Below are 22,654 nucleotides of genomic sequence, written 5' to 3'. Positions count from 1 at the left end.
ATTCTTCCATCAACTGTACCCCATTCCCAACATTCCCCCAACACTCACAACTGCACAACACAGATGGGAGCCTTTTCAGCAGGTGGGTGTCCAAGATGCACCCACAGAGGCATAGGTGGCCGCCACTGAGAATTAAAGTCACAAGCCTGCTTTCAGGCCCAAAAGGTTTGACGAGTGCCAGCAGACAACCCCCTATCTGTGGGTTTCTTTGGCCCCAGGGATAGACTGACAGGCACAGACCCCAGCTCAGTACTGAACCTTCTCACATCTCTCAGGGAGGGCAGGGGACATTCTTTAATTGAATTTTCTTCTTACCGAGTATAAGTAATGCTCAAGAGCCAATAAAATATAGAAGTATTTATGTCTGACACGGCCAGACTCATAATTTAACTTAAAAATCTATTATGTGTAATGTATCCTTGAAAGTATATTAAATGTCACAATAAATACGTTATAGGCTGAAGATGAATGGAGCCAAACAGACTGCCTGGCTGGAATTACTGAACATGTGCCCCTTTCCCTCAAACCCTACTTAGAAAGCTGCACTCTTACCAAATAAATTATAGCTATATAACTGCAGGGCTGCTTGATGGATTGTGCAGTGAAACAGCCATTGGAGCACTGTCTGAGTGATGAAGTTTAGAATAAACTGTCATTTTCTTTTGTTATTTAAAGTCTAAGGAGACAAAAGATCAACAAGGAAGGTCATTAGTGTGTTAGAAGGGCACCTCACACACAATACAAGACACTGTGGGGGAGGGGGGGAAGATGGACAACGACGTGCTGGGTGTACCTATTCCAGAAATATTTTTAAATTGTTATCATTCACAAACACTCTCAAACTAAAAAAGCACTGTTGGGGACCTGGCTTAAAAAGGCAGTTCGTTATTTGTACTTCTTTTAATGTTATTAATAATATGTTCCTCACTCTCTTTTATGCACGGAGATGCTTTTAGAAAAGATTGTTCACTTCATATTGAAATTAGATTCTTATATAAATCCTCAATTTTCCCAATTATTTTTTAACTGTGAACTGGAAGTCCATAATGTTGATGTAGCAGCAGCCTTTTGTATCTGCTAAGCCTGGATGAATAGATGTTGGGGAGCGAGGTCATAAAATGATTACCTAATTAGTAATATACGGTTTCCATGGTACCTGAATGGTACAGTTCACAGTTGCACCCCCGCGGCATGCTGCTTGGCTGGGGATATGTCGAGTAAAGTTGTCATAGTCCCAGCTGACCATAGGCTGCTCTCCGCTTTGACGGGGAGAGCTGACTGGTGGTGATTTAATCCGAGGATCACCGCACCTCAGGTAAGGGCAAGGTTGAGAAGGCGAGGCCTTCATGAATATGGGAATTGAACCTATGCTTTTTGGCCTCGCTCTGTATCACAAACCAGCTGCCCAGCCAACGAGCATCACATAGCACGGTGGTTAGCACTGTGGCTTCACAGCACTAGGGCCCCAGGTTCGATTCCCGGCTGGGTCACTGTCTGTGCGGAATCAGCACGTTCTCCCGGTGTCTGTGTGGGTTTCCTCCGGGTGCTCCGGTTTCCTCCCACTTGTCCCAAAGGACATGCTGTTAGGTAATTTGGACATTATAAATTCTCCTTCTGTGTATCAGAACAGGCGTCGGAATGTGGGGACGAGGAGATTTTCACAGTAACTTTACTGCAATGTAAGCATACTTGGGACAATAAAAGATTATTATTATTATTAACTGAGCTAAACCAGAGGAGGTGGACAGGAATAGATCACTTGATGGATGTACACAGAGTATGAAAAAAAAAGAGTGGCTAAGGTAAATATTGGTCCTTTAGAGGATGAGAAGGGAGATTTAATAATGGGAGATGAGGAAATGGCTGAACAGGTTTTTTGGGTCGGTCTTCACAGTGGAAGACACAAATAACATGCCAGTGACTGATGGAAATGAGGCTATGACAGGTGAGGACCTTGAGAGGATTGATATCACCAAGGAGGTAGTGATGGGCAAGCTAATGGGGCTAAAGGTAGACAAGTCTCCTGGCCCTGATGGAATGCATCCCAGAGTGCTAAAAGAGATGGCTAGGGAAATTGCAAATGCACTAGTGATAATTTACCAAAATTTACCAACTGTTTAAAAAAGGAGATAGGCAGAAAGTGGGTAATTATAGGCCAGTGAGCTTAACTTCGGTAATAGGGAAGTTGCTGGAATCTATCATGAAGGAAGAAATAGTGAGGCATCTGGATGGAAATTGTCCCATTGGACAGACGCAGCATGGGTTCATAAAGGGCAGGTCGTGCCTAACTAATTTAGTGGAATTTTTTGAGGACATTAACAGTGCGGTAGATAACGGGGAGCCAATGGATGTGGTGTATCTGCATTTCCAGAAAGCCTTTGACAAGGTGCCACACAAAAGGTTGTTGCATAAGATAAAGATGCATGGCATTAAGGGGAAAGTAGTAGCATGGATAGAGGATTGGTTAATTAATAGAAAGCAAAGAGTGGGGATTAATGGGTGTTTCTCTGGTTGGCAATCAGTAGCTAGTGGTGTCCCTCAGGGATCAGTGTTGGGCCCACAACTGTTCACAATTTACATAGATGATTTGGAGTTGGGGACCAAGGGCAATGTGTCCATGTTTGCAGACGACACTAAGATAAGTGGTAAAGCAAAAAGTGCAGAGGATACTGGAAGTCTGCAGAGGGATTTGGATAGGCTAAGTGAATGGGCTAGGGTCTGGCAGATGGAATACAATGTTGACAAATGTGAGGTTATCCATTTTGGTAGGAATAACAGCAAAAGGGATTATTATTTAAATGATAAAATATTAAAACATGCTGCTGTGCAGAGAGACCTGGGTGTGCTAGTGCATGAGTCGCAAAAAGTTGGTTTTCAGGTGCAACAGGTGATTAAGAAGGCAAATGGAATTTTGTCCTTCATTGCTAGAGGGATGGAGTTTAAGACTAGGGAGGTTATGCTGCAATTGTATAAGGTGTTAGTGAGGCCACACCTGGAGTAGTGTGTTCAGTTTTGGTCTCCTTACTTGAGAAAGGACGTACTGGCACTGGAGGGTGTGCAGAGGAGATTCACTAGGTTAATCCCAGAGCTGAAGGGGTTGGATTACGAGGCGAGGTTGAGTAGACTGGGACTGTACTCGTTGGAATTTAGAAGGATGAGGGGGGATATTATAGAAACATATAAGATTATGAAGGGAATAGATAGGATAGATGCGGGCAGGTTGTTTCCACTGGCGGGTGAAAGCAGAACTAGGGGGCATAGCCTCAAAATAAGGGGAAGTAGATTTAGGACTGAGTTTAGGAGGAACTTCTTCACCCAAAGGGTTGTGAATCTATGGAATTCCTTGCCCAGTGAAGCAGTAGAGGCTCCTTCATTAAATGTTTTTAAGATAAAGATAGATAGTTTTTTGAAGAATAAAGGGATTAAGGGTTATGGTGTTCGGGCCGGAAAGTGGAGCTGAGTCCACAAAAGATCAGCCATGATCTCATTGAATGGTGGAGCAGGCTCGAGGGGCCAGATGGCCTACTCCTGCTCCTAGTTCTTATGTTCTTATGTTCTGCTCCTGAGTCAGGTGCGCAGAGGCGAGACAATAATTGGCTCTGTAAATCTGATTCTGGAGGAAGTGCCAGATAGTCACATTTTCATCTCGTTTGTGGGTGGTGGACTGGCATTGGGCCCGTTGCCCGTCCCTGCCTCCAACCCCGGAATCTGTATGGAAACAGCCACAGGGGCTGCCAGGGTCCAAGTTGGGCTCTTTATCATCTCATGCACCTAACCCCAAAATCATGGTTTTTCGCACCCTCTATGTCAACCTTTGCCTCTTTACCCACCCCCTGCAACTCCAAAAACCCTCCTTGCCAACTATGCCTACAACTCATGCCCTGCTACCCATTCACATGGCCTCTCATACCCTCCACGCCAAATTAATGCCACCTCATGCCCACCCATGGCCGCCTCTCATTGATGTATATCTTTACAGCTGCTCTGCCAGTTTAGTGTCAACTCTTACCAACTCATGCTCCCCGCTCACCATGCTTTTACCTGACATCTTCATTCCCAACTCACCCAGGATTCACCCATGGGCAGACTTCAGGAGCCATGTTGAGATTACAGTAAATAAAGGTCTAAGTATCTGTGGCAAACCTCACTATATTAATAAAATACCCTGCCAAACACCCATTCAATGCATGTAATAATAATAATAATCACTTATTGTCACAAGTGTGGCTTCAATGAAGTTTCTGTGAAAAGCCCCTAGTTGCCGCATTCCGCTGCCTGTTTGGGGAGGCCGGTACAGAAATTGAACCACGCTGCTGGTCTTGTTCTGCATTACGAGCCAGTTGTTTAGCCCACTGTGCTAAACCAGATCCCTTCAAATGCTCAGCCCCTTATAAAAACAGACATTTCCTTTGAGTACTTAATCTCTCATAAAACAACCATTTCTTTCAAGTACTTAATCCCTTATCAATAAACATCTGTATTCATAGCCCCACATAAAAGACAACTAATCCATAGATAGCCTCTGAGCTGTCAATCATACTGGGAATTTACAGCCCCCTGCCTCTGTCAACACTACAATAATGATGATTTGTGGAAGCAGTCAAGCCTGCCGTATATGGCCCCGCAGGATGTTTCACGGGGGTGGCCTTCCCTTGCTGCTGATGGGATCTTCTGGTCCTGCCGCTATTAATTGGGATTCTCATTGTATGCACCCTCCTCCACCAGAAAGCCAGTAGCAGGGGGTTGCCATCGGCGGGAACGGAAGATTCTGCCAGCAGGAACGGTAGGAAGGTTCCAGTCACGCTCTCACCCTCTTAAGAGTATAATGTTCATTTATATTCATTACTCTTTTTTTTAACTATCAAATTGTTGCTTTGACATTGCGTTATCTTGGCTCAGCAAGTTGATTCTTTTCTTCATCCTCTACTTTAGTTTGTAATTCATGTCTTTCCAAAATCTGCTAATTGGCCCCGTGAGTGAGAAAGATAATGAAAATGTGCCTCCTACCCCACCAGCCCAGGCAAGTCGGTTGGGCAAGCCTGGTGTACATTGTTATACTCGTGTGCTGGAATGTGACAGAATCCTACAACCTTCTGACTTGAAGGTGGAGCAGGAAAGTTAAGCCAAGAAGAAAGACAAATCCAATAACCATCATGTCAAAATAATAGAGAAGCTGGATTTTTATAAACATTATTCCACATGAAGTCATCTTTTTTCCCCCTTGCTATTAATTCTTTATGTCAGTTCCCTGATGTACCACTGCAACATTTCAGTTGTTACTGAATTGCCAATCCTCGAGGATTATCCAGGAGTCATTAGGAATTCAAGACTAAAAACTGCTGCGAGAAAAATTATAGGAAAATTAAAACAAGATTTTTTAAAAAAATTTGAACCCTTTTAGTTATTCTCCACAAGAATATTGGAGAGGATGAGAAAAAGGCGATTCAACTTGTTGGGAGGGGGATGGTTGATGACAGGGCGTCTAATGGTGAAACCTCCAGGAGATGGCGTTACCCACACGTGGAGCTCATCATGTTGGAGGAAAAATATGATCTTGGTAAATTATTTTGTCCATCACAATCTCTTGTTTTCTCAAAGAATTTAATCAAGCAGGATTTGTTTCAGATACGTTGGGAAATCCACATTCTCAACCTTTGCCATACGCCCCTGCGTTCTGCTGCTTCAAGGCAGCTTTCAAGCTCAAACAACGGCACTTTTTAGTTTGTTTAATCATGCCTCTGGAGCTTCTGCCTTTCTGATAAGGCCTTAGGTAGAAGCCCCATCAGTCTTCTGGAGTGGATATTGAAGATCCCATGGTACTATTTCAAAGAGGCGCAGAGGAATTATCCCCTGTGTCCTGGCTAATCACTCAATGCCACAAAAGCATCATCACACTGCTGCTTGTGGGAACTTGCTGTGCACATATTGGTTGCCATGTTTCTAACATTGCAAGAATGACTACATTTCAAAAGTACTTCATTTAAGTACTTCATTCAGAAAAGCACTTTGATACGTTCAAGTTAAAATGAGGAAGGTCAAGGTTGGTTTCATGCCGCAACCTCCATTGTTACCTACACTGCAATTCCAGGCTGTATCCATGAGGGAGAAGACAAGAGTGGCTCAAAGATAGATGGATTGCACCTGAACTGCCGCCCCTCTCCTCTTCCACCACCCAATGTCCCTTTCAGTATTTGAGTCCCTGCGAGCCTATCCAGTAGACTAGTTGACAGTACCTACAGTATTGGCATTTACCCGACAAGGTGAAAAATTGCCAAAGTACGTCCAGTTCATAAAAAGCAGGACAAATCCAACCTGACCAATTGCCGCCTCCATCATTCCACTCTCAATCAGCAAAGTAAGAGGAATTGTCGTCGACAGTGCCATCAAGCAACAGCAATAACCTGATCACTGAAGCTCAGTTTGGGTTCTGCCAAAGCCATTCGACTCTAGGTTGCAGACAGCCTTGCTCCAAACATGGTGAAAGGAGCTGAACTACAGAGGTGAGGTGAGAGTGGCTACCTTTGACATCATTTGGCAGCACTTGACTGAGCAAAGCATCAAGGTACCCAAACAAAACTGAAGTTAATGGGAATCAAGGGCAAAACTCTGCATTTGTTGGAGTCATACCAAGCACAATGGAAGAGGGCTGTAGTTATTGGTGACCAACCATCTCAGCCCAGGATACCACAGCAGGAATTCCTTAATGTAGTGTCCTAAAGCCCAATCATCTTCAGATGCCTCTCATCACTGACCTTCCGTTTTTTATCAAGTCAGAAGTGGAAATCCGTACTGATTAGTGTCCAAACAGATGTGTAGGTTAGATTAGGGAGTTAATGAAATAGGGCAGGGGAGTGAGCTTGGGTGAAGTACTCTTTTAGAGGGCCAGTGCAGACTCGATGTGCCGAATGGCATCCTTCTGCACTGTAGGGGTTCTATGATTTTATGATTGTACAGTTTACAATATCATTCTCACACCCTTAGCAGTCCATATCATATGCAACATGACCTGGACAACATCCTGGCTTGAGCTGATAAGTGGCAAGTAGGTCATACCACATAAGTGCCAAGGAATGACCACCTCTAACAAGAGACAATTTAACCATCTCCACTTCACATTACCACCAGTACTATCACTGAATTCCCCAGCATCAATATCCTAGGGGTTACCATTGATCAGAGGAAGGCTCGAGGGCAGGTGTTATCGTGCGGGGCGCAGAGATTGCTGAGTGAGTGCTTGCTGAGAAGGGGAGTGAATAACAGGTAAGCTCTTTCTTTCTTTTTCTTTTTTTATCTAGAGGGGATGGCAGGGAAGGTAGTGCAATGTTCCTCCTGCAGAATGTTTGAGGTGAGGGACGCCGTCAGTGTCCCTGTTGATTTCATCTGTGGGAAGTGCACCCATTTCCAGCTCCTCAGAAACCGCATTAGGGAGCTGGAGCTGGATAGATGGGTGACGGTGAGAGGGGCTGGGAGGAAGCAGTCAGTACAGGGATTCACTGTGGTCGTTCCCCTGAGTAACAAGTATACCGCTTTGGATACTGTTGGGGTGGCATTGTTAGTCAAGGACAGTATTACGGTGGCAGAAAGGACGTTTGATGAAGACTCGTCTACTGAGGTAGTATGGGCTGAGGTTAGAAACAGGAAAGGAGAGATCACCCTGTTAGGGGTTTTCTATAGGCCTCCGAAAAATTCCAGAGATGTAGAGGAAAGGATTGCAAAGATGCTTCTGGATAGGAGCGAAAGCAACAGGGTAGTTGTTATGGGGGACTTTAACTTTCCAAATATTGAATGGAAACGCTATAGTTTGAGTACTTTAGATGGGTCCGTTTTTGTCCAATGTGTGCAGGAGGGTTTCCTGACACAGTATGTAGATAGGCCAACGAGAGGCGAGGCCATTTTGGATTTGGTCCTGGGCAATGAACCAGGACAGGTGTTAGATTTGGAGGTAGGTGAGCACTTTGGTGATAGTGACCACAATTTGATTACGTTTACTTTAGTGATGGAAAGGGATAGGTATATACCGCAGGGCAAGAGTTATATCTGGGGGTATCTGGGGCAAGACTTAGGATGCATCGGATGGAGAGGAAAACTGCAGGGGATGGGCACAATGGAAATGTGGAGCTTGTTCAAGGAACAGCTACTGCGTGTCCTTGATAAGTATGTACCTGTCAGGCAGGGAGGAAGTGGTCGAGCAAGGGAACCGTGGTTTACTAAAGCAGTCGAAACACTTGTCAAGAGGAAGAAGGAGGCTTATGTAAAGATGAGACATGAAGGTTCAATTAGGGCGCTTGAGAGTTACAAGTTAGCTAGGAAGGACCTAAAGAGAGAGCTAAGAAGAGCCAGGAGGGGACAGTCGTGCCTCACAAAACTTATTGAGTTTTTTGAGAAGGTGGCCAAACAGGTGGATGAGGGTAAAACAGTTGATGTGGTGTATATGGATTTCAGTAAAGCATTTGATAAGGTTCCCCAAGGTAGGCTACTGCAGAAAATACGGAGGCATTGTATTCAGGGTGATTTAGCAGTTTGGATCAGAAATTGGCTCGCTGGAAGAAGACAAAGGGTGGTGGTTGATGGGAAATGTTCAGACTGGAGTCCAGTTACTAGTGGTGTACCACAAGGATTTGTTTTGGGGCCACTGCTGTTTGTAATTTTTATAAATGACCTGGAGGAGGGCGTAGAAGGATGGGTGAGTAAATTTGCAGATGACACTAAAGTCGGTGGAGTTGCGGACAGTGCGGAAGGATGTTACAAGTTACAGAGGGACATAGATAAGCTGCAGCGCTGGGCTGAGAGGTGGCAAATGGAGTGTATGCAGAAAAGTGTGAGGTGATTCATTTTGGAAGGAATAACAGGAAGACAGAGTACTGGGCTAACGGTAAGATTCTTGGCAGTGTGGATGAGCAGAGACATCTCGGTGTCCATGTACATAGATGAAAGTTGCCACCCAGGTTGAGAGGGTTTTTAAGAAGGCGTATGGTGTGTTAGCTTTTATTGGTAGAGGGATTGAGTTTCGGAGCCATGAGGTCATGTTGCAGCTGTACAAAACCCTGGTGCGGCCGCATTTGGAGTATTGTGTGCAATTCTGGTCGCCGCATTATAGGAAGGATGTGGAAGCATTGGAAAGGATGCAGAGGAGATTTACCAGGATGTTGCCTGGTATGGAGGGAAGATTTTATGAGGAAAGGCTGAGGGACTTGAGGCTGTTTTCGTTAGAGAGAAGAAGGTTAAGAGGTGACTTAATTGAGGCGTACAAGATGATCAGAGGATTGGATAGGGTGGACAGTGAGAGGCGTTTTCCTCGGATGGTAATGTCTAGCACGAGGGGACATAGCTTTAAATTGAGGGGAGATAGATATAGGACAGATGTCAGAGGTAGGTTCTTTACTCAGAGAATAGTAAGGGTGTGGAATGCCCTGCCTGCAACAGTAGTGGACTCGCCAACACTAAGGGCATTTAAATGGTCATTGGATAGACATATGGACGATAAGGGAATAGTGTAGATGGGCTTTAGAGTGGTTTCACAGGTCGGCGCAACATCGAGAGCCGAAGGGCCTGTACTGCGCTGTAATGTTCTATGTTATTGATATTTAATTGGATCAGCCATAGAAATAATGGGTGGGATTTACTGACCCCGCTGTTATCAAAAGGATTTCCCGGAGACTGCGCCCTTCGATCCATGAAACCCGTGCGGTGGCTTGGGACCGGAATATCACGCCGGCTTGAACAGCCAGCAGATCGCGCGCAATATGACTGCAAGAGCAGGTCAGAGGTGAGTAACTCCCTTCCTGATTCCCCAAAGCCTGTCCACCATCTACAAGGCAATTGTCAGGAGTTTAATAAGAACTAGGAACAGGAGTGGGCCATCTGGCCCCTCGAGCCTGCTCTGCCATTCAATGAGATCATGGCTGATCTTTTGTGGACTCAGCTCCACTTTCCAGCCCGAACACCATAACCCTTTATTCCTCTATTCTTCAAAAAACTATCTATCTTTATCTTGAAAACATTTATTGAAGAAGCCTCAACTGCTTCACTGGGCAAGGAATTCCATCGATTCACAACCCTTTGGGTGAAGAAGTTCCTCCTAAACTCAGTCCTAAATCTACTTCCCCTTATTTTGAGGCTATGCCCCCTAGTTCTGCTTTCACCCGCCAGTGGAAACAACCTCCCCGCATTGATCCTATCTATTCCCTTCATAATTTTATATATTTCTATCAAATCCCCCTGCACCCTTCTAAATTCCAACGAGTATAGTCCCAGTCTACTTAACCTCTCCTCGTAATCCAACCCCCTCAGCTTTGTGATTAACCAAGTGAATCTCCTCTGCACATCCTCCAGCGCCAGTACGTCCTTTCTCAGGTAAGGATGGAATACTCTCCACTTGGCTGGATGAGTGCAGCTCTAACAACCTTCAAGAAATCAGCAGCATCCAGGACAAAGCAACTCCCTTGATTGGCATCCAATCTACCACATTAAACATTCACTCTCCCACCACCGGACACAGTGGCAGCAGTATTTGGAAGATGCACTGCAGCAATTCACTGAGGCTTCTTTGACAGCACATTCTAAACCAGCGGCGTCTACCACCTTGAAAGACAAGGATAGCAGACGCATGGGAAAACGACTAACTGCAAGTTCCCTATCCAAGCCACATATCACCGTGACTTTGAATTGTATCGCTGTTCATTCACTGTTGCTGAGTTTAAAATATGACACTCCCTTTCTAACAGCACTCTGGCTGCACCTGCACTGTGTTGGCTTTGGCTGCTACTTTTAGCCATTCGTAACAGGAGAGCTGTTTTCATGGTATGTCATGCTCTTTTGGCGCCATCCTCACACATGGAGGACGGCTCGTCTGCAACTGCTCTGCGAGGCCCACCATCCAACATCGCTTCAACCGACCCCTCTTTCTGCTGTGCCCTCCACATGGACTGCAGTTATCAAGAAAGTGGCTCACTATCACCCTCTCTCGGGTAATTAAGGATGGGCAACAGATATTGACCAGGTCAGCGATGCTCATACCCACTGGACAAACACAAAAAAAAAACCTTTGGGTGAAGCTTGTAGCTTGGATGCTAAATTCACAGGTTTTCTTCCACCAGAAATTACAAACCTACAGTTGTTTTTGGAAACTCCCATTTCTGTATCAGTCTGCACACAAAGAACTCAAGCTTGGTGATTCGAAACACACAAATGGGCATGAAATTGAAGAGGAATTTGGTGGAAAATTGAGGCTTCAAATTTCGTTGTGACCTGTTTTGCTCAAAATCTTCACTGTGAAATGGGAAAGCTCAACTCAAGGTGTGAATCCAGAGCCTCAAAACTCCCTGTGATTAGAACAAGGGGATATTGTGACATTTGTTTCTGCTCGGCTCAGGTCTTTCCACAAGACATACCTACAGGACATGCTGCCAGATATTTCACCATCGCAGTTTAGAATTCCCAATTGCAGGGAAGACGTGCTTCTTCCTTTCTACATGCCGGATCCAGGATCCATCTGTGACGTGACTTGAGGCAAAATATGGATTGGTAGGCAAGCTGGGAATAAAACCTCCGCAGCTCAGGGAGCCTCGTTGCATTCTATAGAAAATTGGACACCCAGGATTAAGCCCATTGGGCTCAGTAATCTGGAACAGGGTTGTGGGAGACTGAGATGAGGTAGGTTGCTCTGTCAGACGGTCGGTGCAGACTCAATGGACCGAATGGCCTTCTCCTGCACTATAGAGATTCTATGATTCTATGATTGCAGCCGCAAAACCCTTTTGACCACCCAAAAATACTGAAGGAATCCCTGAGAAACATTCTTACTTGGTTGAAAAATGAAACCACAAAAAGTTATTATAATTGCGCATTAGGTACAAACATACAAAAACAAACTAAAAAGATGTTTCTATGTCTTGTATGTTTTCATTTATTATATTAAAAACGTTCTGTTATTCAACAAATACATTTCTATCCTCTTTTTGTCATCTTTAATGGGAGCACCCAGTCGCAGACAGTCACCTTCACCCGCTCTCACCCTCGCCCATTCTAACCGTCACCCACCTGCTCTCACCCTCATCTACACACTCTCACCCTCGTCCACCCATGCCCACCAACTCACGTCCACATCCACCCACTCTCACCCCACCGGTCCACTCTCACCATCTCCTGCCCACTCTCAGCCTTACGTACCCTTGCCCACTCTTACCCTCGCATACTCTCACCCAATGTCACTCTGTCTCACCTTCGACCATACTCACCCTTGAACACTCTCACCCTTGACCACTCTCACCCTCATGCACCCTTGCCCACTCTCAACCTCATCCACTCACACCTTCATCTACCCTCACCCGCTCACCCTCACCCACTCTCACCCTCACTTTCGCCCATTCTCAGCCTCACCCACTCTCAGCCTCGCCCACTCTGAACCTCGTCCACTCTCACCCTCGTTCACCTTTACCCTCTTGCAGCCTCACCCACTTTCACCCTTGCCTACCCCTCTCACCCTCGCCCACCTACTCTCACAAATGCCACCAATTCTCACCCACGTCCACCCACCCTCGCCCACCTACTCTCACTCTTTCTACCCAAACTCACCCTCACCCACCCACGCCCACCAACTCTCACCCTTGTCTATCCACTCTCACCCATGCCTGCCCACTCTCACCCTCGCCCACTCTCACCCTAGCCAACCCTTGCCAACATTTACACTTGCCCACTCTCACCCACATATTCTCACGCGCTTTCACCTTCACTCACTCTCACCGTCACCCACCTTCAACTACCCTCACCCACTCTTCCCCACATCCACTCACCCCCACCCACTCACCCTCACCCACTCTCACCATCACCTACTCTTACACTCGCCTACCCACTTTCACCCTCTCGCAGCCTCACCCACTCTCACCCCCGCTTGCCCACCCTCAACGTCGTCCACCCACAACCTCACCCACGCCATCCTCACTCTCGCCCACCCACACAAACCCTCACCTTCACCCACCCTCACCCTCACCCACTCATCCTCACCCACTCACCCTCGACCACCCTCGCCCACCCACTCTCGCCCACTCTCACCCTTGTCCACCTTCACCCTCATCCACTCTAACCCCTCTCGCAGCCTCACCCACCCACCCACTTTCACCTTGCCTACCTACTCTCACCCTCACCCACCTACTCTGACCTTCAACCACCCACTCTCACCCTCCCTCATCGTCGCTCACCCTCGTCTACCTTCACGCTTGCCCACTCTCACCCTCACCCACTGTCACCTCATCCGCCCACTCTCACCCTCGCCGATCCACTCTCACCCTCGCCTACCCACTCTCACTCTCGTCCACTCTCACCCACCCTCACCCTCGCCCACCCACTCTTACCCTCGTGCACCCTCACCCCCCCACTCTAACCCAGGTCCATTCACATCCTCATCTGCCCACTCTCACCATCGCCCCCTCATTCTCACCCATGCACACCCACCCTCACCCATGCCTCACCCAAACCCGTCCACTCTCCCCCCCCATGCCTGCCCACTCTTGCCCTTGCCCACTCTTGCCTGTTCTGACCCTCGCCCACCCACTCCCACATCCTCATCCACCGACTCTTGCCATTACCCGCTCTCGCCCTCACCCACTCTCACCCACCCTCTCCCACTTTCATCCACCCTCCGCCATCCTCGCCCCTTCCCACCCTCAAACTCGCCCACTCTCAACCTCGCCCCATTCTCAACTTAACTCACCTTCACTGTCACTCATCCTCACCTACCCTCACCCTCTTGCCCCCTCACCTACTGTCACTCTCGCCCACCCGCTCTCACCCTCGCTCACTCACCCTCACCCACTTGTGTTGTTCTCTGCCTTGCTCTATCCGGATGGCTTTCATGTGTAGTGCTGATCAGAGAACAATAAGTTTTGTGAACCAACAAAACTATTTTGTTGAACACTACTAACTGGAATCGATACTTATCCCCAAGAAACAAACAATTGATTGATCGCACATAAACCATACTCAGCATACTCATCTACATCTAACTCACCAACATAATAAACTACTCTCTTGCTCTCACTATCTTCAGTAATCCTAGCCAGCTCCTGCTCCTATCACCTACTCCAACCTTCTGTCCCACAAGGCTCTGCATCATCTCTTATATACTTCTGAGACTAGCTCCCTCTAGTAGCGCCATAGTTTGCAACTCTGATGTTATATTAAAGATCATTACAAAAATAAACTTGCAGGGCTTGTTATGGAATTGCGCAGAATCGTTTGCTGTCACGGGTAGTGAGGGTAGAGGCAGGAAAGGCATATACTTAGGTGGGCTGGTAACATAGCTGCACCCCCGCTGTCTTTCTTTCTCCACCAGAAATTAAGTTCTGACTGTGAAGACCTATGGTCGACCTTCCTGCCTGTCATCAATTGAGGCCCTTAAATGGCCAATTAAGAGTCCCAATGCGCTGTCGCTAGGATTAATCTAGCTACAAATGGGTCTATCGCCATGTGGCATGCATGACAGCTGAACATGTACAGGGCGCTTGTCACCTCGAGAGGGGGTTGAGTAATTCGATCAAAGGTGCTCTGTGCTCGATTGAGAGACTGGACATTGGGACGGGCGAGGTCCCACTGAGAGCCTACGTCCTTGCCCGTGCTACTGACCCCTCTGGCTCTCACTCTCTTGTGACCACCGTCCCTTTAAACATCAGTTGCCGGTAGTCTGAGACCTTTGCGATCCTGCGATTCTGAGGTTGCCCTTCTGGCAGTAGCCACAGCCCCCTCAGGGAGGAATGCAATAGCTGCCAACCGCTAATTAGCTGGCAATTCTCATAATAGGTGGGACTTCCATCTCCAAGTTGATTTCAAAGGAAGGCCTGCTAGCGGCCATGCCACTGCCTGATTGGTGTGTGGTTACGGTGTACCTTCCTTGAAGAGGCAGTGCAGATCTTTCACTGGCTATTCAGTTGGTCGGTGAGATTCCCGGCGCCACTGGGTTCCGTTATTTTTTTCCCCAGTAGGACCATTGCCACAAAAGATTCTCTCACAAAACGTCGTTCCACCAGGCCATGCTGAGTACTAATGGTCACAACAATTTGGCGATCACCTCAGGATGAGGTGATCATGCAGGGCTTTCCACAGTCCTGTTGTAATCAGTACAAAGATCTCACCACCATGCCAGCTCTCAACAGCCCCATGGTACCAGCAAACAGTTCCCATTGCAAATAGACCCACCACATTGGGCTCTCCAGTCCTACTGCGCCATCATATTGTGCTCAGTGCAAATAGTCACAATGCCACATCCAGTATACCATCAGAGGTTAGCTTGGTCTACAAGGCTGTACCTAATTATATTATTTTGTAACAGATTGCTTGTGTTACGTAGGTGCTGACACAACACTCTGTTGGCTCTTGCGGTTATAAATTACATTGCATTTGATAAGAAATCACCAGAGATAGCTTGACTTTCATTCAGTTATAAATGTGCTTACGTGTTATGAAAAGACATGTATTTGATGGAACAGCTGGTGCAACTCAACTTGTGTTAAGCAAACAACTGGGAATTCATCTGACCCTGATAACCTCCAAACTTCGACCTCAAATTATCCATTTAGTGTTCAGATCCAAGGACTAACCTTTGCTAATGTCTTGGTATTCCATCCACAGCTGTCTCTGAACGGAACGATTCGGAAACCAAATGGTGCAAGTCTCCTCGAATCCATACATCGCCTCCTGGATGTAGTGATTGCCAAATTCCTCCAGCACCGATGCAAAGTCGCTCCTCACTGTGGCTCCATCTAAGGAATGGATAGCATGGCTGAAAGCTGGAACAAGAAAATAATACAGACTTTGAAAAAGAGATAGGCACAAACATATATTGCAAGGGGGGCAAAAATCATCAAGTTGTAAACAGAGGTAGAACTAGTGTAGCATTTTGTTGTGCAGCTGAATATACAGTTCATATCAGTTGAAGGTTTTCCTGTATGCAGTATGGGATGTTTTTGGACAGTTGTGGGCTCTGGTAAGAGCACATCTGGACTACAGTACACAGTTTTGGTCTTCTCATTTAAGAAAGGATATAAATAAGTCAGAAGCAGTTCAGAGAAAGTTAACTCAACCGATACCTGGGGGAAAGGTTGGACAGGCTGGGTCTGTATCCAGTTTAATAGAATGAGAGGTGATCTTTATCAAATGTGCAAGATCCTGGGGGGACATGACAGAGTGGGTGCTGAAAGGATATTTTCTCCTTATGAGGAAGGCTAGAACTCAGCAACACCGTTTAAAAATAAAACAGATTAGGAGAATTTTTCTTTAAAACTTTTTGGAATTCTCTTCACCTCAGAGCGGTGGAGGCAGGTGCATTGAATAATCTGAAGGTTAAAGTAGATTGGCTCCCTTGTTAGTCACGAATCTAAGATTCCCGGGGTAGGGGAAGTGGATTTGAGGCCACAAGCAAATCAACCATGATATTAGTAAATAGTGAAGCAAACTGGAGGGCCTGAATGGTCTCATGTTTCTAATTTGTGTGTTCGTATGCTATAGCCTCAAGTATATTGTTTACTAGACAATTCAAGCTGAAGGTCAAATCCAGTCAAGTTACTTGGTGACTGAGGTTAGTAGGTGGGTCAGTCAGTGATGGCTGAGTACGTGGGTCAGGGGTAGTTAGGTGTAGTCTGTTTTGGTCTACAGGTAGTTGGGTGGGTGATCAGGTCGGGTCAGAGGATAGTCAGGTTGCTTGTCGTGGGGTAGTCAGAACTGGGGAGGGGGTAGTCAGGTGATTGGGAGATGCTCGGGCCAGGTTGAACTGGAGTCAACTGGTTGGGGGGGTGCAGTTGTTGGGTGAGTTTGGACGTTGGTTGGGTGCAATGGAAGTTAGTCAGATGGTTTGGGGGGGGGTAGCTCGGTGGTAGCTACTTCATGCCCAGGATAATTGTGTGGATAGGGGGTCAGGTTGGGTCAGGGAATTGGGGTGTTAGTTGGGTCAGAGGGTTGTTAAGTGGTCTGGGAGTAGTCAGTGGGTAGTCACGTGGGGGGGTGGAGGGTTAGCCATGCCGGGTCTGGGGTATTAGGTAGTCACGGGGGTTGGGTTGATATTCGGGCGGTAGTCAGGTGGTTGGTGGGCATTGGGCGGGTGAGGGGGGGGTGGGGTTTGGTGTTGGGGGGCTAGGTTGTGGTGCTCGTTTGAATCACACAGCTGCCAGCCACGTCTTAAATTGTCTGACATTATCTGGGTAAGTAAGGTGAATCTTGCATATCTGGCTTGAGTCTCTCCCCTAAGATCAGGGTGAGAGATATTCGCAGAGGCTCACGGATAGCAGGGAGTCAGCCTACCAGAAGTTTAAACATTAGAAGCAATCCCACCTATGTCTGTGAATCAGGAAATCCACAGTTTCCCTTTGTGCACCTACTATCGTACGCCCCATCTCCAGCAACTCGGAGAGCAGAAGATTTGGGTCACTATTTGTTACTGTGAGTAACGTACCAGGGAGGATCAAGCATCATTTCTTTGCATTCACAGAGTGATGACTTAGCTGAAGTTTGAAAATATTATTGTCAAACCTCAAAGATTTGGAGTTCTGCTCGTGGGGGTTCATTTTGATTGGCTGCTAGGTAGATTGAACTAAGTACAAAAATGAGAACTCTCTCCCCCCACCAGGAAAATAATGAACGATGTTAGAGTGGGTAGAAACTGTACTTTGAATTACAACATCTGAACAATAAAGTTTTGAGCAATTCAGCTAGCAACGCTTTCATATAATAGCTGATAAACTGTGCCTTTGTTATTTTACACAACTGAACAGTGTAGAAAAATTGACTGTGGGCGGAGTTCAGTGGAACTTGCTGAAGCAGGGTGAGTGCAGAAAATTGTGCTCCCTGCTGTGGGAAATTTGTTCAGGATTAAAGTGGGCGGCAGAGGGGACTAACGCAGAAAAACTGTCCACTGGTTGTCAGATGTCATTTACGATCGTTAAGAAGCCGCTCAAGCCCTTGCGTCAGACCACTCCACTACCCCTCTTGTGGGCAACCCCCTCCATGCACCCCATCCCACCTCACGTACTCTCTCCAGGGATCCAGTGGAGGGCCCTGGTGTAGGCCACGGCTCCAGCTGATGTTTACGGCAGCTCTCGGGGGCAGGTTTTCCACTCCTGACTTAATCGGATGTGAGGCCTGAGCCTACCCAGTGAATTGCCTCATTACCTTATAATAGCATCGAGCGTTCCAGAGAGAAGTTGGGCTGGATTCTTCGTCCAGTGACACCGGAATCGGAAAACACGATTGGGTGGAGAAACGCGCATCAGCCGAAAATCAAGGCCAGCGCTGAGCGTCCAACGGAATGCCATGCTCCGATGCCTCGACAGCAGTGTGAATACGTTCCAAGCAGTACGACGGCGTGGGCATGCAAATTGTACAGTAAACGCAGTTGCCATATCATTTACGGACCTAACCCGCCAATTTCCACCCCCCGCCTCCCCCACAATGCCTCGCCTCAGCGAGGAGGAATTACTGACAGCGAGGTTCACTTGTGGTGTTCAAATTTGAGAAACAGGTGCCGTGGCTGATGAGGGAGCGAGAGGGGGTACGAAAAGTGTCCGAAATCGCTATAGTGTGCTGACAGTTGTGCTGCTGGTGGGGGGCTTCTGTCAGAATTTAACAGAATGTACAGTGAAGAAGGAGGCCATTCGGCCCTTCGATTCTGCACAGGCCCTTGGAAAGAGCACCCTACCTAAGCCCCACACCATCACTCTACCCCCGTAACCCAGTAACCCCACTCAACTTTTTTGGACACTAAGGGCAATTTAGCATTGCCAATCCACCTAACCTGCACATCTTTGGACTGTGGGAGGAAACCGGAGCACCCGGAGGGAACCCATGCAGACACGGGAGAATGTGCAGACTCGGCATAGACAGTGACCCAAGCCGGGAATTGAACCTGTGACCCTGGAGCTGTGAAGCAACTGTGCTAACCACTATGCTACCGTGCTGCCCGTGGCGGTGGGGGTGAGTAGCGGGACGTGGCCAGGAAGTGGGCTATGGGGTCGGGATAAATGGGCAGGGACCACCATTGCCGCAGCCTGCAAGGCAGCCATATAGCTGTGCATGCTTGAGACTGCCCACTGTGAACTTAGCGCTACCCCCAAGTTACCTTCTGGTCCCAGCTGACCCATCAAAGGAATGGGCGTGCTCCAGTGCAACCAGTGCCATCTTCTTGGCTGGGATGAGCATGTGCGGGCCATTGCCCGCTGGTTGGCGTCATTCAAAAGGACCTCAATGATATGACCACTCGCCTCCAGCGCATTCTGCTCTAACTCCGGAGGTACGACTTTCAACTTGTCTACACCCCGGGTAAGGGCCTCATCATAGCAGACGCTCTGTCCAGGGCAGTCAACACGCCGTCCGACCCTGAGGGGTTCGTTTGCCAAGTCGACGTACATGTAGCCTTCACTTCTGCCAATCTGTCGGCCACTGAAGCAAGCCTGGCCCACATTCGACGTGAGACTGCGGCCGACCCCCTTCTGCAACGTGTGATGCGCCACATGATGGACGGGTGGCTCAATGGACAATGCCCACAGTTTTACAACGTTCGGGACGACTTGGCAGTTGTTGATGGTGTCCTCCTGAAGCTGGACCGCATCGTGTTCCAACACAGCATGCACCGGCTTGTCTTAGAACAACTGCACGAAGGCCATCTCGGCGTTGAGAAGTGCCGGCGGAGGGCCCGAGAGGCTGTGTACTGGCCGGGAATAAGTGAGGACATTGCTAACACTGTGCTCAATTGCCCCACCTGTCAGCGGTTTTAGCCGGCACAACCCCGTGAGACCCTTCAGCCCCATGAGTCGGTCACGTCCCCCTGGTTGAAGGTGGGCGTGGACCTGTTCCATGTGCTCGGCAGGGACTACATCATCATCATCGACTACTTTTCCAGCTATCCAGAGGTCATACGCCTGCACAACACCATGTCATCGGCTGTCCTCCGTGACAGCTTTGCGAGTTAGGAATGGTCTTCCTTCGCCAGCACATACAACTTCACACACGTGACGTCCAGCCCTCTGCATCCTCAGTCGAATGGCAAAGCAGAAAAGGGCATCCACATCGTTAAAAGGCTCCTCTGCAAGGCTGCTGATGCAGGGTCTGACTTCTGCCTCGCCTTGCTGGCCTATCACTCGGCCCCACTGTCCACGGGCCTATCGCCGGCCCAGCTGCTTATGGGTCGCACCCTCAGGACCACTGTGTCATCCATTCACGTCCCAGACCCCGACCATGCTCCGGTACTTTGGCGGCTGCAGCAACAGTGTGAGCATCAAAAGGCGACACATGATGCTCGGGCGACTGATCTTCCTGCCCTGGCGCCTGGAGGTAATGTCCGCATACACCTTCCGGAGGGCGGCTGGTCAGCAACCACTGAGGTTCTCCGACAGATAGCTCCCCGCTCGTTCCTGGTTCGTCTGCCTGATGGCTCTACTCGCCGCCGCAATCGATGTGCCCTTCATCTGGTTCTGCGTTTGCTACGTGATCCTGCACCGGTGCCACGCCCTCTTGTTGTCCCTGCAATGGACTTTGTTGACCTTCCGGACACCCTGCATCCTCCTCACTCGACTGTGGCCCAGCCCGTTCCTCAGCCGGTAGATCCTGACCCACCCTTGAGGCGGTCAACCCAAATTCGTCGCCCACCTGAGAGACTTAATTTATGAACCTTTTCATATTGGACTCACTGACTTGTTCTGACATACTGTTTTTGACTTTTTGCCATACTGTTTAAGATTTTGTTATTGTTTGTTAATAACATTGGTTTTGTTCTTTGTGTAACATAGTTAGTTTCTGCACCTGGCACCTTCCTGTGTATATAGCATAGCCACATGTACATATTGTTGTAAATATTACACACACATGGTTAGATGCACTCACCACACTTCTTTATTTATTATCATGTAGGCACATATTCTTTGGGAAAAGGAGGGCTGTCATGATATTTAGATCGGCATATCATGATGCAATCACACACACTGATGGACATGCAGTAGGACCAACCAACACACACACAACATCGCAGACAATCACCAGTGAGAGCACACGCACTATAAAAACAGGGGACACTACAGTTCCCGCTCATTCCAGCAGCAGCCAGCTCAGAGCACCGAGCTCAGAGCCTGCCACTCAGACATTCACCATGTGCTGAGTGCCTCACCCAGATAGTAATAGGACAGGGTCCACAGATTAGCTGGTAATGCACGTACCCAAGTTAGCAGTATGTTGTTACAGTTGAGTAGTTAATAAAATTGAGTTACACCATCTCCAGCCGTGTTGGATCGTTTGTACATCAGAACACCCAACATGACAGTAGTAGTTCCCTATGGCGCCTGTGCTAGCCCATTAGGATGTCCTGAATTACTCCAGCACCGGCACCACTTTCAGGGCCTTCGAATCACACGATTCAGTACTGACATCAGTGCGTTCTGAAACGGAGAATCCGGCCCATTACGTGGTGTTCGCACCAGTTCTCCAACTAGTGGCGTTGCCAACATTAATTGTGTTTGTTTGGTCATGCCTTTTCTCTAAAATAAACCAGCTATTGTGTTGCACCTTTACCGATAACAAGATTTTTTTCATTCATTCACAAGCAGTGAGTATTGTTGGCGAGGCCATCATTTGTTGCCCATTCTTAATTGCCCTTGACCAGGTGGCAGGCAATGTGGTAGGTACACCGACAAGCTGTTAGGAAGGGAGCTCCGTGTTCTTGAACCAGCCGCACTGAAGAAGCGGTGATGTAGATCGTTGTCAGGCTGGTGTGGAGCTTGAGGGGAACTGCAGGCAATGGCACTCCCGTACGTATGCTGCCTGCAAGCCAAGGTATTATTTACTCTTTTAACATATAATCATTTTTTAACTATGTAATTGTTTCCTAATTTATTTTATATTAATTAATGTAGGCTGGCTGTGGTGTTAAATCTGTGTATGTCTAAACTGTCTTACAGTGGTAAATGGAACATCAAGATAAAACAAATCAAGACCGAAGGTAGGTGAAGAATTGTACTGTGGGCTCAAAACACAAAACATGATGGTCAATTTAGTCAAGTCAAAGCATTGCCAACATCAAAAATGCTCTGTAAAATGACTTAAACTGTCGTAGGTACATGTACCAGGGAATATAAGCAGAAAGAGACTCATTAAGGGCAGTAAACGTGTCGCTTTCTGCCAGCTTTGACATTGATAACAGTGTTGGAGATAACAAAGCAGGGTCAAGCTGACTTCAAGTGTGACCTTCGGATGGGCCTACAAGGGAACAGCAGCGAAGGTAAAGAAATGAGCACTGATGTAATAGAAAAACAATTAAATGGACTATAAAGCTGGTTTTACCTTCAGCAAAAAAAGATTTAAAGAAAGATCCCAATTAACCATTGCCACTACAATGGTTGGAACAATTTTGCAAATTGCTCAGAGGATGCACATGGGGGATTTTGTCATCGGATTGGGCACTGAGGCAGATCTCGGTACACAGGGGAATGAAGCAACTGGTATTGCCATGAGTGTGATTTAATGATTTAATAACGGTGTATCTCTCTCGTTGAAATGTCATCCAAGTTGTTGTGTCAGTTTTATCCAGAGTAGAGACAAAGGAACGTTTAGACCAGGTGGAGTGTCTAAAATGCCCTGCCCTTCTAGATTATAGTGGTTGTGGGTTTGGCAGTCTTGGTGGGTTGCT

At 47.5% G+C, this 22,654-nt stretch overlaps 1 protein-coding gene across 4 annotated transcripts in view; it reads right to left on the bottom strand.

Annotated features, from left to right (window-relative positions):
- astn1 (astrotactin 1) overlaps nucleotides 1-22,654 on the bottom strand; it is a 4,064,875-nt gene that overhangs the window by 701,232 nt on the left and 3,340,989 nt on the right. For all 4 annotated transcript variants that reach the window (XM_072511608.1, XM_072511609.1, XM_072511610.1 and 1 more), the window contains one exon: nucleotides 15,591-15,779. In XM_072511608.1, coding sequence (XP_072367709.1) covers nucleotides 15,591-15,779 — 189 coding nt within the window. The remainder of the gene's footprint in view (nucleotides 1-15,590; nucleotides 15,780-22,654) is intronic.

This window comes from Scyliorhinus torazame, chromosome 7 (genome assembly GCF_047496885.1).
Source record: "Scyliorhinus torazame isolate Kashiwa2021f chromosome 7, sScyTor2.1, whole genome shotgun sequence".
NCBI lineage: Eukaryota > Metazoa > Chordata > Chondrichthyes > Carcharhiniformes > Scyliorhinidae > Scyliorhinus > Scyliorhinus torazame.
This window is presented reverse-complemented; position numbering and strand designations above follow the sequence as displayed.